We start from the raw sequence: 14,807 nt of genomic DNA on the forward strand, positions 1-14,807 counted from the left end.
TTCTGATTTTCACAGCAGATTCACAATAACACTAACAAGGTTTCTTTACATTTTACAATTTGCATTTATTTCTTACAATTTAAGCCCAAAGAGTCATCCTCACAGACTTCTTTTATTTACTACAGCAGTATTTCTCTATTAAGCAAAAAGAACCGAGATGCACTATTGAAATTACACTTTTTTCTTATATTAAAATATATCAGGGTTTAAATGTGAAATTAAACTTCTTTACACTGACAGAAAGCTGAGTTTTAATTAGTTAAACACCGTGTAAAATGAGTTTGTCATCCCTGCCCTGTCGCTTTGAGCAAAGACACAACTCATCCCTTCTTGTTTACCCACTTTGTGTCGAAAATTATTTCATAATGTACAGAAAATATAACACACGATTATATTAAATACTTAAAAAACTTATAATATAATATAATATGCATACATATTATATGATGTCTTATACAATGCTGAAGGTAGTGTTCCATATGTGATACCATAGCAACGAGCCAAAACACCAAAACCCTAAAACTGAAGGTGTTACTGTTGCAGCGATGTGCAGGGCTTTGACTGCACGCTTTTTTCTTTTAGTTTCCGTATCCATGCCCACATACAGCCTTTTCAGATGTTAGTAATTGGCACTTGCAGTATGTTGTTGTTTCATTATATAATTCTCTCACATGTGAGAATCTCGTAGATTAACTCCTTTATTTTTTATTACCAAGTCTTAACCTCCAAACTAGGAGACAAACTGAAAACTGTGATAGAAAATATCAACATCATCCCTTTTTTTCATTTATTTTTATTTTTGTATCTATTGATTCATTTACTGAATATTTACTTTGGCAATAATAATTATTATTTTAATAATGACTTGAGGTTAACGATGAATTTCACCTGTGTCATTTACGTGTATCTGTAACAGTGTATCTGTTAACAGTTTTGTGTAAACATGCCCATGCAGGAAAACAGTGCACTGTTAGCTCGTTTTTGCAAGAGGTCAATAAAAGCAATCAAGAGAACGGGAGCAGGACTGTGCGTAAATGCACTGATAATGATTGAAGGTAAAGAATGTGTATCACTGAGAACAGATAACTGCACATGCTCTAAGGTTCATTTCTGGCACTTAGACGTAGTAACCACTGTTTGTTTTATAGATTTAAAAAAATGACTAGAAGTTACATTTGAGCCATCAGGTTCATTCACAACACTTTGAAAAGACACCGCATGTCGTCATAAAGTGTAACTCTGAAAGGCAAGGTCTACAGGGTTGTCTAATTTAAACAGAGGCTTCTCATTAGTCACACTAAGCAGTAGAGCTTAAAAGAGGAAACTTTATACCGTAAGCTTGTTTGGAGGAGGTGAGTGTATGCTCTCAATATCAACCTGGAGCCAACAAAGAGTAAAGCTAGTACTGTATCTCATGAGAGAGATCGAGGCTAACACTGTTCATGAGTGGGCACATAGACTGCATATTCAAATACAAGTGTGATTACTGATGGGTCTATATTTAGAATAAAGTAATAACTGACTTCCAGTAACCCTCAGAAATATGTGTGTGTGAGAGAGAGAAAGATGTAAATAATTCAATTGAAACGAGGAAGAAGGAGCCGATATGCATTTTACCTCTGAAAATAATCAGATGTTAGACATTTTACAACTCACATTACAGTGAGTAAGTGATGGGAAATGAAGTCGTCGCTCTCTGGCAGCATTTCCAGGAAAGCCCATTTTAAAAGCATGTACTCAGACACACACACACACAGCCAACATGCACACACAGTCATTCTTTCCATATGATTGATGTGGTGGTAAATGTGATATTGAATCGTTGTTGGTCTTGATAATATCTCATCAACACTTGTGGAAGGAAGAAAGTGAGGAAATGAATTTAATCTCATGTTTTCCTTGTTTTGATAAATGGGCTGGTAGTTAGTAGTTACTCAAGATACCTTTTTCTATACTTGTAAGCACTCTCTGTCACGGATGCATTAAAGTGTCACGAGCTAACAGAATGATCACCTAGGTGTGAAGCACTGTAAGAGTTCAACAGATTTATTGACAAGTTTTTTTTTGCACAGTGAAAAGGTAGTAACAAAGCTGATGGTGGGGCATTTGAGTTCCAGCAGTGGCAGTCAGGCAACACAGGCTTCCCAGGGCATGCGCACACACACAAAACAGGGCTCATGGGAGTGGGGCTTCATAGCAAGAAAGGTTACACAGAGAGGTTATCCAAGACATAAAACACACAAACCAAACAGAATCAAGGGCGTCTCTTGGCTGGTGCAACGTTGTGACAAGCTTGAAGTAGTTAGCCTAGTCATAGACGAGCAGAAAGTGAGTCAGTAGAGCTGATTGCAGGCAGGTGCGTGCCTGAAGGAAGGCGGAGAGGCAGGAGGAGCTGCACTGAGGCAAGGTGACCACAACACGCCAAAGAGACAAAATAAGAGAGGCAGGCCAGCGCGAGAGACTCGAGGAAGTTGGCACAAAGTTCAGTATTGTACCCAAGGATGCTTCATCATGCAGGCTTCTTCTTCTGCCTGCTTCCTCTAGGGGTCACCACAGTGGATCATCTGCCTCCATCTCACCCTGTCCCTAGCTTCCTCTTCTGGCACACAAACCCTCTGAACATCCTCCATCCTGTTCCTTTGTATTTGGCCGACAGCAGCGGAGGCAGTCACTGTTAACCTGCATGGAAATCTCATCTTTTATATTCATATATGATGCAGTTGCAGACACTCATTTTAAACATGGTCTGTGTTTGAAAACACGAGATAACTGTATGTGCATTTTAGTCCTATAACCTGTGTGCGCACTGTTTTTTTGTTCTACTCCAGCCTTTATGATGTCAGGCTGAGTACATATCATTAAGAGCAATCTTAAAGCTGTTACACAAAAGCTCCACCAAAGCTTTTATCTGTAAGAGAAACCCAGTTAGAACAAACTTGTCTTAAAAGGAGGATGGCCTTAAACAGACACCATGTAAAACAGCTTGTTTCAGACACAGGATGAATTGAGGAGCTGCATAAAGGCAGAGTAAAATTTAAATAAGGATTATTCTGAACTGTGAATCATGCAAAGCTACTCTGGAGCACAGGAATAAAATATCTGGAAATAAGCTAAACTTTAATTTAGCCTCTCAGATGCAAGGCTTACATATGTTTAGAAAGTAATGGTTGCCCTGCTCATTCTCGATGTGAAATATCTGAGCTCTCCAGGTTTTCTGTGACATATCAGGCATCGATTTGACAGTTTCGATATATCCTCACATGTTCACAAAGGTAAACACGGTGCTGTTCAGATCTACACAAGAGCAAGATCTCCGCTTTGGTCTTACCAGTGTGTTTATGAAGATGTGAGAGTCATGCCCTGTTGAAACCTAAAGATTTATTGATTAAGGCTATGGTCGACTTGTAGGACGCAATCAAGAGGTAGTAAATCGGTTGGCTGGAATACTGATTTAGTCATTAATTGAGAGGTCTCACTGCGAGCACAGGCAGCAGGCTGATGGGATGTTAATTTGATAAGCGATTGCTTTGCATCTACTAATTTGTCCTCGGATTCTGCAGGTTGAGCCTTTCTTGTGGCCACCCTACACCTCCAGTAACAGATTGCACTTAAACTGCAATGCCGATTTCCTCTGAAGGGGTATCAAAGGGTGTTCTTCATGTTCATCTTGCACAGTGCCATAAATACACCACTGACATCTGTGTGCATGTGTGAGCAGAGCAAGACCTTCACCACCACTTGATGGATAAACACGGATTTATTTCGGGGTCAGAAGGAATGCAGCTTGAAATTAGCTCTTGTTTATTTAATAAAGTGAAAGGAGTTGACAGTATAGGCTCCAAGCCGTCTTTAGCCTGTGTTTAGTCCTCTCATGCAGATCTTAAATGCCAATATCTGCCTGCCTAAATCTTTCCACAGTCATAGGGACGTAGCTTCTTCCAGCATGTAGTGTGCAGAAGACCTGAGGAACCACCACAGAAGGGCCGGGCATCAGTCAGAGGACTGACACGGTCCTGTGTGACGTGCATCACCATCAAGTAAAGCCTTATTTAGGGTTATAGCTCAGTAGAGGAGAATGTGTATCCCCCTTTAAACCCACATCAAACACACACACACACACAAAGACACATACTTCTATTGCCTCCTGCCTGTTGCCATGGAGACACTAGTGAGCCCTTTCCTTATACCAGGAACAGACTGATTACATCACAATATGCACACGCGAACAGTGCACACACGTGTACTGTAAAGTGATTTCATTTTACCATTCCAGTCTGTGAAACAGTTGCTGTGCCCTCAATGTGCACACAAGCTTATGTTGTCATCGCTCGACAACATCTATTTATCTCTGTGTGCGTGCGTATGTCATTTATAAATGTTTACCATGAATGGAGTCTTGTTTCCAGATCCTACAGATCCCTGCAGACAGTATGTTTATGTTTGATGACGTGCACTGGTTTCATATTTGTGTTTTCATAAGGAAACCATTACAATAGAGAAGGGGGTGAAATTAGCTCAAAGAACTGAGAGTGATGAGGGGAAATATGAGCTTACTGTTGGGTGATTAAACTAGATAGAATAGTAAACCTTATTAAGAATGAGAAAAGTAGACTGTGATTCTCTTTCAAGCTCCATGCAGATGCAGTGAAAGAGCCTGAAAATGTGCTCAAAGGATATTCTCTACCAAACTCATCGGAAGACTTCCAATAATGTTTTAACTTCTTCTCCAAACAGTTGTCACATTGGTGCTAGAGCCTCCAACAGGGTGGGCTACACTTTGAGCATCTGAATTAACAGGTGTCGTTTACAGCGCTGGTTTATGCTGAAGTCTGTTCATTCTGAAGTGGGAATAAGAGTAAGTAAGAATAGACTGTTGTCAAGAATAAACGTTGATGTTGTTGTGTTATTATGATGCACTCCTCAGATTCGGCATCAGTGTTTAATGTAATATTTGGCACTGAAGTTGTTTTAGCTCAAAGAAAAAACTTGGAGTGCCTTCTTTCCTCACAACAAGTATAGACACATTTACATAACGCTGCTTTGTATTTATTTAGTTGTTTAGTTTTGGGTTGGTTGCTTAGTGTCTCACCCTCCAAATGGCTCAGGTGTGGGGGGGTGATGGGTAGGGATGGGTATCGTTTAGGTTTTATCCGATACCGGTGCCAAACTGGTACTTTTGAAATGGTCCCGGTGCTTAAACGGTGCTCGAACCGCTGCTTAAAGAATGGAGAACACAAAATATGTCCAAAAACCTCTCATGTTTAACTGTTTTCCTCTTTTTCTTTGGTCATTTTAGCCTTTTTGGCCAGGGTGAAGGGAGTATCTGCCATCAAACAAGAAGACAGCCGCATGTAGCTATGATGATGTTTGCTAGTTCACCTTACCTGCATTAATGTAATAACGTGGTTAGCCTACTCAACGTAAATTACACACGAACAACATTAAGCTACTCACGCAGAGAAGAACGGCTGCTGCTGCATCATCATCCTCATCATTCCTGCTACACTGGCAGGGCTAGGGGCCAGGACTCTCCTCTTCGGGTTCTTGGGGGATGTTGCTAACTCCGGGTCCGATAACAGGCACCACACCCGCAGTAGATGTGCTCGGTGTGAGGTCTCGCAGCAAGCTATCAAGTACGGCGCATTTCTCTGCAATTTTAAAAAAAGCTATGCGTCGCCAGGTGTTTCATCAGATTCGTGGTGTTACCTCCTTTGCACTGTATCACAATATCACCTTAAAGCACGTGTTGCAGGCTGCTGAGTTTGCATCTTTTGCTGTGAAGTACAGCCAGACTTTGACCGCTTCGCCTTGGGCCTTTTTAATCTGTAGCTCTGCTCTAAAAGAACGTACGTACCTGGGCCCGCCTACTATCCTTGCAAAGGTAAAATGATTGGCTAGAATCCAAATGTGCGCTGCTTTTCGGTCTGGTTACTACCGTTTATGTCAGAACCGGTGCCATGATGGAACCAGATACTGGTACCCATCCCTAGTGATGGGTGGAGGAAGGTGACGGGGCGGAGGGCCCAGCTTTGGTCCCACAGGACCGAGGTGAAGGTTCGGCTTTCAGAGTTCATGTCTCGATGTGTTCCCTGTAACTTCTCAACAAGCAAAGTTAGGACGTGTTCGAGCTGACTGACACTTTGATGGGACACGACTGCTGAGTCTGCAGAGTCCAACCGGTGGCCAGAACATTCAGTCACATTAAACAAAGGATTGGACTCAATAAGCAGGACCCGGGTGCCAGCAGCACTTTTACAGATCTTATTACAAAGATTGAAGAGCTGGTAAGTGCAGGTAGGCCGGGGGTTCTCCCAGAGAGAAGAGAAAAACAACCAAGGTGAGTTTAAGATGATTTTGTTAAGTCTTGTAATTGGATTTAGTTTGGATTGGTTTCCAGAGAGGTGGAGAGGGATTCGATGGAGAGTGGAGCAGGGAGGTAAAAGGATTAACTCAGGCTCTTTAAAGCAGCAGGGATCCATGGAAGCTGAGGAGTAACTCTCTCTGGAAAACAGACGAGAGAAAAGGGTTAAAGGGCACAAAACATGAGGATGAACTAAAGACATGCGAGTCTTAAATACCACCGTGGGGGTGACAACGGCCTGGGCGAGAGCAGATTTTTCCTCTCCAGACTTTTGTGGATTACATTTCATCACCGCCCACTGTCACTTTAATTTGTTTTAAGGAGTTCAGCTCCAATCAAACGTCACATAATTCTCAGAAACCTAGATAATAATTTCCTCCCATCTGCTGAGTCCCCCCTACACTCCGACACCTCCCAGCCATAACCTTGACATGCCTATCCCCATCTCATCTCCTGCTTCACTTCACCTCCTACATGTAAACTTGTACCTTTTGGTTCATCATTCCAGTGCTCTTGCTATTGCTTCATTACTTCACGATAAACAAACCAGTTAAAGTCTATGTTTCCTTTACTGATGGATTTGTTTGCGAGTTTATCTGCTTTCTCATTTCCTGGAATTCCTACATGAATATTGTGTTTTTCCCTTGACTAATTAGCCATGAAGCGACTTACAGTACTCCATAAAAAACATGTGGTTATTGGTTACTCCTGTAAAAGCTGAATGTTGAAGCTGAATCACCACATGAGTATTTTGTTCTCTGTCACTTCCTCTGTCTGCTCCAGAGCTAAAACTACTGCACATCTTTACCTCACAGTCAGAGCACAAACCGCTCCTTAAGAACCAAAAGCTGATGACTGAATGTGCTGAATGTAGCACAGGTGTGAAGAACCGTGGCCATTTTATTAGGTTCAACTTTTTAACATAAATATATATTCAGCCAATCACTTGGTGCATTTAAGCATGCAAACGAGGTCAAAACAACCTACTGAAGTCCAAACCAATCATAAGAATGGAAAAGGAAGGTGATTTAAGTATTTTGAACAAGGCTGCTCAGAGTATTTCAGAAAATGCTGATCTTCTCAGATGTTCCTACAAAAACCATCTCTGGGGTTGAACCTTGAATCAGATGGGTTACAGCAGCAGAAGAGCACACCGCGTACCACCCAGTCAGCTGAGAACAGGAAGGCTACAATTCACACAGACTCACTAAAAGTGAACAGCAGAAAACTGAGAAAACATTGGCTGACCTGATGAGTCCTACTTCAGATGCTAGGGTCATAAACATCTTGAGAGTACGGATCCATCCCGCCTCGTATCAGCAGTTCAGGCTGCTGGCAATGACGTGGCACACATCTCAAACTGGTTTCCTGACCATTTCACTGTACTCACACGACCTCCACCGTCACAGATCTCCAACAGAGCATCTTTGGCAAATCTCCAGCATCTGTATGACACAGTCATGTCCATATGGACCAGAATCTCAGAGGAATGTTGAAAGCAGAATGAAGTGGACACTGAGTGTATGGGTGCAGTTATTTTTAAGCATTAAATAACTTTAATTTTGATGGTCACTGAGACAAACAGAACAGGATGTATAGATTCAGCAGTGAAATCTGAGTAAAAACACTGAGGCACAGAGAGGATTTTCCACTTCAGCACAGAAAGGCCCGAACCAACAAACCTACAACCTTCCCTCTCTGTGGAAGAGTAAAAAGCTATTTTAAGGTAAATAAAGCTGTGCAAAATACTGGGTGCTGAACTTGAAACTAATTTTCTGGGTGAACTGAAAATTAGTGACCAATCGGCACACAATGTTCTCCCAGCTTTGATGAAATCTCCCTCAACACAGCATGTTTTCACTGTTTAACCAACAGCCCTTTGCTAGTAGTAATAGTAGTAGTTCTTTTTTAAACAATTATCATTAAAGTTCATCACTCTATCAATTCATCACATGAAACCGACTATTTTCGCACTTTTGGTTGCACAACTTTCACTTCCTCCTATACAGGGCAGCCCCTGGATGGGGAACAAGTAACAGTCTATGATTCAGCCTGTGCTGCTGTATATTACTGTAGAAGTACCTATCTAGACTACATTACTAACATCTGCCTGTTTGATGTTTTACGGGAATTTTCCACAGAGGGGGAACCACATTTTTTTAATTTATAATATTTCATAAAATTATTGCCAAGCCTCATCAATCCCAGCTCTTCCTGTGCTCATCTCTGCATGTAAGCCTGTTAATATTAATCAGGTCAATATTATACCAGCAGCGTAACCGTGTTGGACTCTTCTGCTAAATATTTCATTACTTTGAATTATTAGATTCTACGGAGGGAAATGTGACCGCATACTGCAAGAGACATCTTTGAGGCTGCTTTCAGGCTGACACCAAATTCACACATGCAAAGTGTCAGCGACACATTTTTAGACGCATGGCTGAGCAAAGCCTTGAATAGCTGCTGCAACATCTCCTTCCTGCCCTTGATGTAAAGTGAGATTATCATTTAAAGCCGTCCTCCACTCCTTAACCTGTGATCCAGTTTGCAGCAGGCTATTTTATTTCTAGGAAGAGAACGGCTAAATAAAATCACGGCTGGACACAGTGAAGCAACGAGAAATCTGCTGACCCTGTGTGCGGTAGAGCCGCATCAGCTGGCTTAACACAGATATGGTAGCTGAAAAGTTTGTCGTGCACAGTGAGGTTTGGTGATAAAGCTGCAGAAACGTTGTGAGAGGCTTTTAGGCTCAAATGTGTACCATTAGCAAAGGACAGAAAATGCCTGTGAGGTGACCGGAGCTGTTTTCTGCTCTTTCAGCACAGTAACAAATTTGGAGCTTCAGGAAAACAACAGAGCTGGGTTTGGTGTTTAATGTGTGCACAGTGAAGGCTAATTAAGTAGAACTCGTGCACACTTAGGTGTAGAGCAACACTTGATTAATATGGAGTTTTAAAGCCAGAGATATTATTTTAAATCACAGAGTCAGAGTTACTCGTGCTGAAATTAGTCTGCGTAGCAAGCAGTAGCGGTTTTTTGATGCGGGCGACACGGGCGGTTGCCCGGGGCGGCATCACGGGCATCGTGAAAAAAAAAATGCTCGTACTCATGCTGCCCCGACATCACGCCAGCGCATATTGGGAATGGCAGAGGCACCGATCGGTTTTTTATCGCCCATTTGCTGGGAGTAAGGGCGCCCTCCGTTTGCGAGGTGCGCCTGCTGCTTGCTGCACAGGGAGGAGAGGGCGGAGCGGCATCTAATAACCAACTCGCAAAATAAAACAAAATAAAAACAAACCAACAAACACGAAAACACCAGACATCATGATACAGACTTATAATTTGCAGACTTATAATATTTTTTTTTCGACATTCTGTACGCGAAAAGTGAGCGCGAGAGCCCTCGGTGCGCCTGCTCGCTGCTGAAGTCAAAGTAAACTTTATTGTCATCTCCGCTACATACAGTGCAGTATATAGAGAGACGAGACGACGAGGCTGCAGTTACAGCAGTAAACAAACAATAAATATAAGAAGAGTAAGAAAATAAATATACACTTTAGGACTCGGGGTAAAGGATCAATAACAATTTAAATTTATAATTTACAGTTTGATGATTTAAAGTCTCACACACAACCCGTCGAAAGGGGGCCGGCTGCTTCCAAATAGAGCACATTTCATTCATAATGTTGTAAATCCAAGCCCATCATGTATTCATGATTTGAATCCTGGGTTGTGCGAAATCCCAGAAATAAACCTTAGACAAAGCGAATCTGTGAACTAAGGTGTAGGTCTGTTAGGTTTTGTTGTGGTGATCCTCGGGTTGGGGGATGGGTGTTCATACTGGAGTGCAAAATGAAAACCAGTGGAAGATGGACAAGAAAAGTTCAAAGCCATCTGGTGCTCAGTTTAGAAAAAGAGAAAAGAAGAGGAGGAGAAACGAGCAAAAGATGCAGGTAAGCAGATGTGTGATTGGATAATGGCAGGTCATCCTGAAACAATCAGAATCAGAATACTTTATTAATCCCTGAGGAAATTATGTGGGTTACAGTTGCTCCAAGAAGAAATGGTAAAAATAGTAACAGTAACAGACTAAACTCCAAACAGTACATTATGTTACAGATTGGAATATTAATTAGACATTGTCAATTGTTGATTTGTCCTGTTCTCATTGCATGACGAATTATGATGGCTGTTTGGTAGCTGTTTGCATACTATGCATACTCTCTCTCTTCGTGTGTGTGTGTGTGTGTGTGTGTGTGTGTGTGTGTGTGTGTGTGTGTGTGTGTGTGTGTGTGTGTGTGTGTGTGTGTGTGCGCATGTTTCTCTGGTGAAATTCAGTATGGTTCTGACAACAGTTTTATGTGGGGGGGCGCCAGAGACAGTGTTCGCCCACGGCGCCAAACAGGCTAGGACCGCCACTGGTAGCAAGGCTATAAATTGGTCAAGGGTTAGAGAGACAGTCTTCTGAAGTCTGTTCTATTAAACATGCAAAAGATTTCGACCTTTGTCTTAAACGTTTTCCCTGATGTCATGAAGAGCACCTTAAACTGGAACAGCAGAGAGGTCATATTTTTGGTTGTGTTGCTTTTTACCTCGCCGCTGTGCAACAGGAAGCAGCATTTCGGATGTAACCTAGTTGTCCAAGCGCAACTTAAAACCAAAAGAAGGGCACTGCCAGCCAACAATACCTCAGCTTTATTCATAGCAGTCAGTATTAACAGAAAACAAAGTGCAAACCCATACAAACCACATACGGTCAGTTTGTACAGCACTGTTTTACCATTTAGAGGAGTTGTTTTTTTATGAAACAAAACAAAACCGGATGATAAAATATATGTTGTTGAATTTTTCTTTTTTTTGTCCTTTGTATCATGTTTTTAATTTAATTTTAATTTCAGCTGAACTAGAAATTCAATAAAGGCTTTTTTTAAACAATTATTATTATTACTATTATTTATGCATTTATTTATTTGTTAGCCAGAAATGTTACTTATACCGTAATATGAGGTGTATAAGCTTGACCTGTTGGTGCTGTACACTCTTTTCTGTCACTGATATCTTTAGTTAGACTAAATGTATAATATATATGCAAACAGAGCTTTAGAAATGCATACTGATTAAATATGTTCTGCTCTTCTAATGCTTAAAAATCAATTCAGCTACATGAGCACAATGCATTCGATTTAATAATTAATGTTAAGGTTGAATAATAAATAGGAAATGATTTAAATTTAAGTTCATGCAGCTTATTTATTTATTTACTACCTTTGGTAAATGTATTCACAAAGGAACGTTTAGATGTTGTTAAATATATAATTTTTTAATTGTTTAACAAACGGAAATTAAAAAAAAAATTAATTAGCAAGACCACTTCAGAAAAACAAGTAACTGAAGATAATAATAACAAAAATTCACGTCAAATCAATGAGCCTTCTAACTTTACCGTCGTGAAACTGTCGTGAAACGCCATGACGACAGCTAAATCGCTTTCCGGTCACTGTTATGTCTCCATGCCGTGCAGCTGTCCTTGGAAAGTGTCTCGTGTGCGGCTCGTGGGAAAGATGCGGAGAACAGGTTAGTGTCCACCGGAGCGGAAACTGAAGCAAGTGTTTCAGACGCGCTCGTGCTAAATGGAGAGAAGCGGACTCGTTTACGGCTCTGTGTGTAAGGGTTAAGGCTGCTGACGTCATGCGCAGTAAAAGCATCATTAACAGGCTCGTCGTTGTTGCCGTTTGCAGTGAAGTACTTCACGTTTCATCAGTGATAGCCTGCCTGTGTGTGCTTCAGAAGCTGTTGGTGTGTCTCCGACGACACGACCGCGGGCAGGTGTGAGGCAGGTTGTAGGGTTAGCTCGGTTTAATTCATCTGTTTGTTCACAGCGAGTCCTGAGTGAAGACAAGACTGACTATGATTAAGTTTGACCCCAAACTACAAAACAAGTTAGTCTGACTCGTCAGCGAGTTAAAAAAAAAAGTGCAGAACTGCTTCTTTAAAGTCCATGAATGATGACGTCATTATCACGGTTGCGGATTTGACTCGATCCTGAACACTAAGGTTGTTATTTGGGACTGTCACCACATCAGGTTGTCTCTGTGTGACTGTAAGTATTCATTTTAATGAGGTACTACAATACTGCATGTACTACTATACTACTACAGACCATAGAAGAAGAATTGTGCTGTCTCTCATCTTTCATTCAGGTAAACAACACTTATGATAGATACTTTATCGATCTCTCAAGGGAAACTACTACATTACAGCAGCATGTTACTCAATAAACATACTTTTAAAATGTAGAGATTTAAAACAATAAACTTATAAATAAAAATGATATTCAGTTAAAGAAGTGTAAATAATAAGACTAATAATAAGAGAGCAGGTGTGATGGGTTGTCCATGATGGAGAGCAGTTTGTTCGATGACCTCCAACCCTCGCTGACTCAGACGCCTCCAGATTCTGGCCAATGATGTTCCAGCCTGTGGATCAGTTTGTTGATCCTGCTGGCATCTCTTGCTCTGATGCGGCCCCCCTCCCAGCAGACAACAGCAAAGTAAATGTCCCGCGCCACCGCAGACTGGTAGATGGTCTCCAACATCCTGCTGCACACTTTAAAGGATCTGAGCTTCCTACAGTAACTCCACTAAGGTTTAAATGTTTCCATGTTACAAAATACAGAAGAGATGGAAGTGACCAGCCAATCACAGCCTGAGGCTTCAAGTTTAGTTGATTTTCAGCTTGTTGTGTGATTCTAAGGCAGCTCAAGTTCATTTAACTAACATGTTTTAGGTTGTAGTACACTGTGATAACCACGTCGTGTGCACTGATGTTGCGTTAGCCCGCATGATGAGCCCTAACCTCGAATGAGATCGTGCTATGTGACATGTTAATGACATGTTAAGTTCCTGGGGGAGGATGAGTCAGCACAGTGTCACAGTTTTTATATATCTGTGACATGCAGCTTGTTTTCATGGATGTATCGTCTGTCCTCTTCACAGATGTCACCAACTGAAGCTTGCTGCTGAAAACAACACGGGAGCCAAAAAAAGGAAGAAAATAAAAGCCATGGCGTCTCGTTTCCTGAAGTACTCCGTGCTTCTCCAGAAGTACCGCACTCCGCTGCTCATTGCGAGCTGCGGTGGAGTCTTCGCCGCCAACATGTTCTACCACGTTTTCCCTGACGTCTCCTACCGTCAGCTCTATCAGGCCTGGCACCGGGGGGAGCCGGTCGTGCTGTCGGAAAAGCTGGAAAATCTTTTTCAGCAGGTTTTAATTTATCTTATTTTTTCAAGATCACACTTCAGATATGTTTAAAAGACTTCAGCTGTAATATGCATGTGATTGTCGCTGGAATGATGCATAAATATTTTTAGTTGCTGATGAGAGGAAAATAGCAGTAAAGATAGACGCAGGCGTCTTAGATTAATAACCATCATTATACACAAATCGAAACAAATTGTTCACAAAACATGAAATTTGTTCTTTCATGAATTTCATAAAATTCACATTTCTGCTTTGTCATTTGTAGGTGCTGAAGGACTATGGCGTCAGCTCACCCAAGAATGTCTCGGCCTTTGCGTCCTTTGGCTTCCATCCGGTTGGCGCTGGCGTCCCGTGGCTTCCTGCGGGGGCCCAAATCGGCATCCCGGCTAACTTCAACAGCACCGCCGACGACCCGAGTGGAATTACCAATCGCAACATTTTCATCAACGGCAAAACGGTGGACTGGAGCAGTGAGTCCGGTTCGACTCTAAAGGAGGCGCTTGTGTTTTCCCTCGATGCGCAGAAGTTCGCCATAGCGCGCGAGGTGGCCCGCTTGCAGTCCGGGGGGCCCGTCATAAGCGCTGCTGTCGCTCCGTTCTGCCTGGGAGGGGTTTGGGTGTACAGCGTGGTGCTGAAGCAGGTTTTCGGGCTGTACGGCAGGCCTGCGCTGCTACGCGGGGCTGTGAACATCGTTGCGCTTGGCATTGGTGCTGTTTCCTACTTCCTCACCTCGGACGCCGTCAGCCAGTGGCTTGACTATAGCTCGGACCGACGTGCGGCCGGAGTGTCCCGCGATTACGCCAAAGGAGGGGTGGAGTTTTACAATAAAATTCTGTCCAGAAACAAAACGCTGCGCTCGCTGATGGGGCAGAAGGGAGAGGATATGTACGCTCCCAGTGGGAACTTGTTTCCTGCTCACGTCTTTCAGCTGAAACACACGCCGTACACCTCCAGGAGGGAGCAGATCCTCGCTCTGCTGAAAGAGGAGAAAGTATGAGAGGAGGGCTAGCGATGGGAACTAAACTAGCAAGACTTTGCATGTTTTTTCTTAAAATTATGTCATCACGGATGTGCTGAATGTAATTTGTAATCAGCAAAATCCTGAGGGGTCGTGTATTTGCTGACTTTATGCAACAACGATGGCGTGTAGGGCACAGTGTACCAATAAACTGTTTCCCTGCCTGTG

At 42.3% G+C, this 14,807-nt stretch overlaps 1 protein-coding gene across 1 annotated transcript; it reads left to right on the plus strand.

Moving 5' to 3' along the window:
* Positions 1-11,806: 11,806 nt before the first annotated feature.
* On the plus strand, positions 11,807-14,807 carry tmem177 (transmembrane protein 177). Its single transcript, XM_026144761.1, has 3 exons — positions 11,807-11,935; positions 13,357-13,624; positions 13,887-14,807. Exons 2-3 carry the CDS (start codon positions 13,424-13,426, stop codon positions 14,616-14,618), a joined length of 933 nt encoding a protein of 310 aa, XP_026000546.1. The 5' UTR covers positions 11,807-11,935; positions 13,357-13,423; the 3' UTR covers positions 14,619-14,807.

The sequence above is a fragment of the Astatotilapia calliptera genome, chromosome 16 (assembly GCF_900246225.1).
Source record: "Astatotilapia calliptera chromosome 16, fAstCal1.2, whole genome shotgun sequence".
Classification (NCBI taxonomy): domain Eukaryota; kingdom Metazoa; phylum Chordata; class Actinopteri; order Cichliformes; family Cichlidae; genus Astatotilapia; species Astatotilapia calliptera.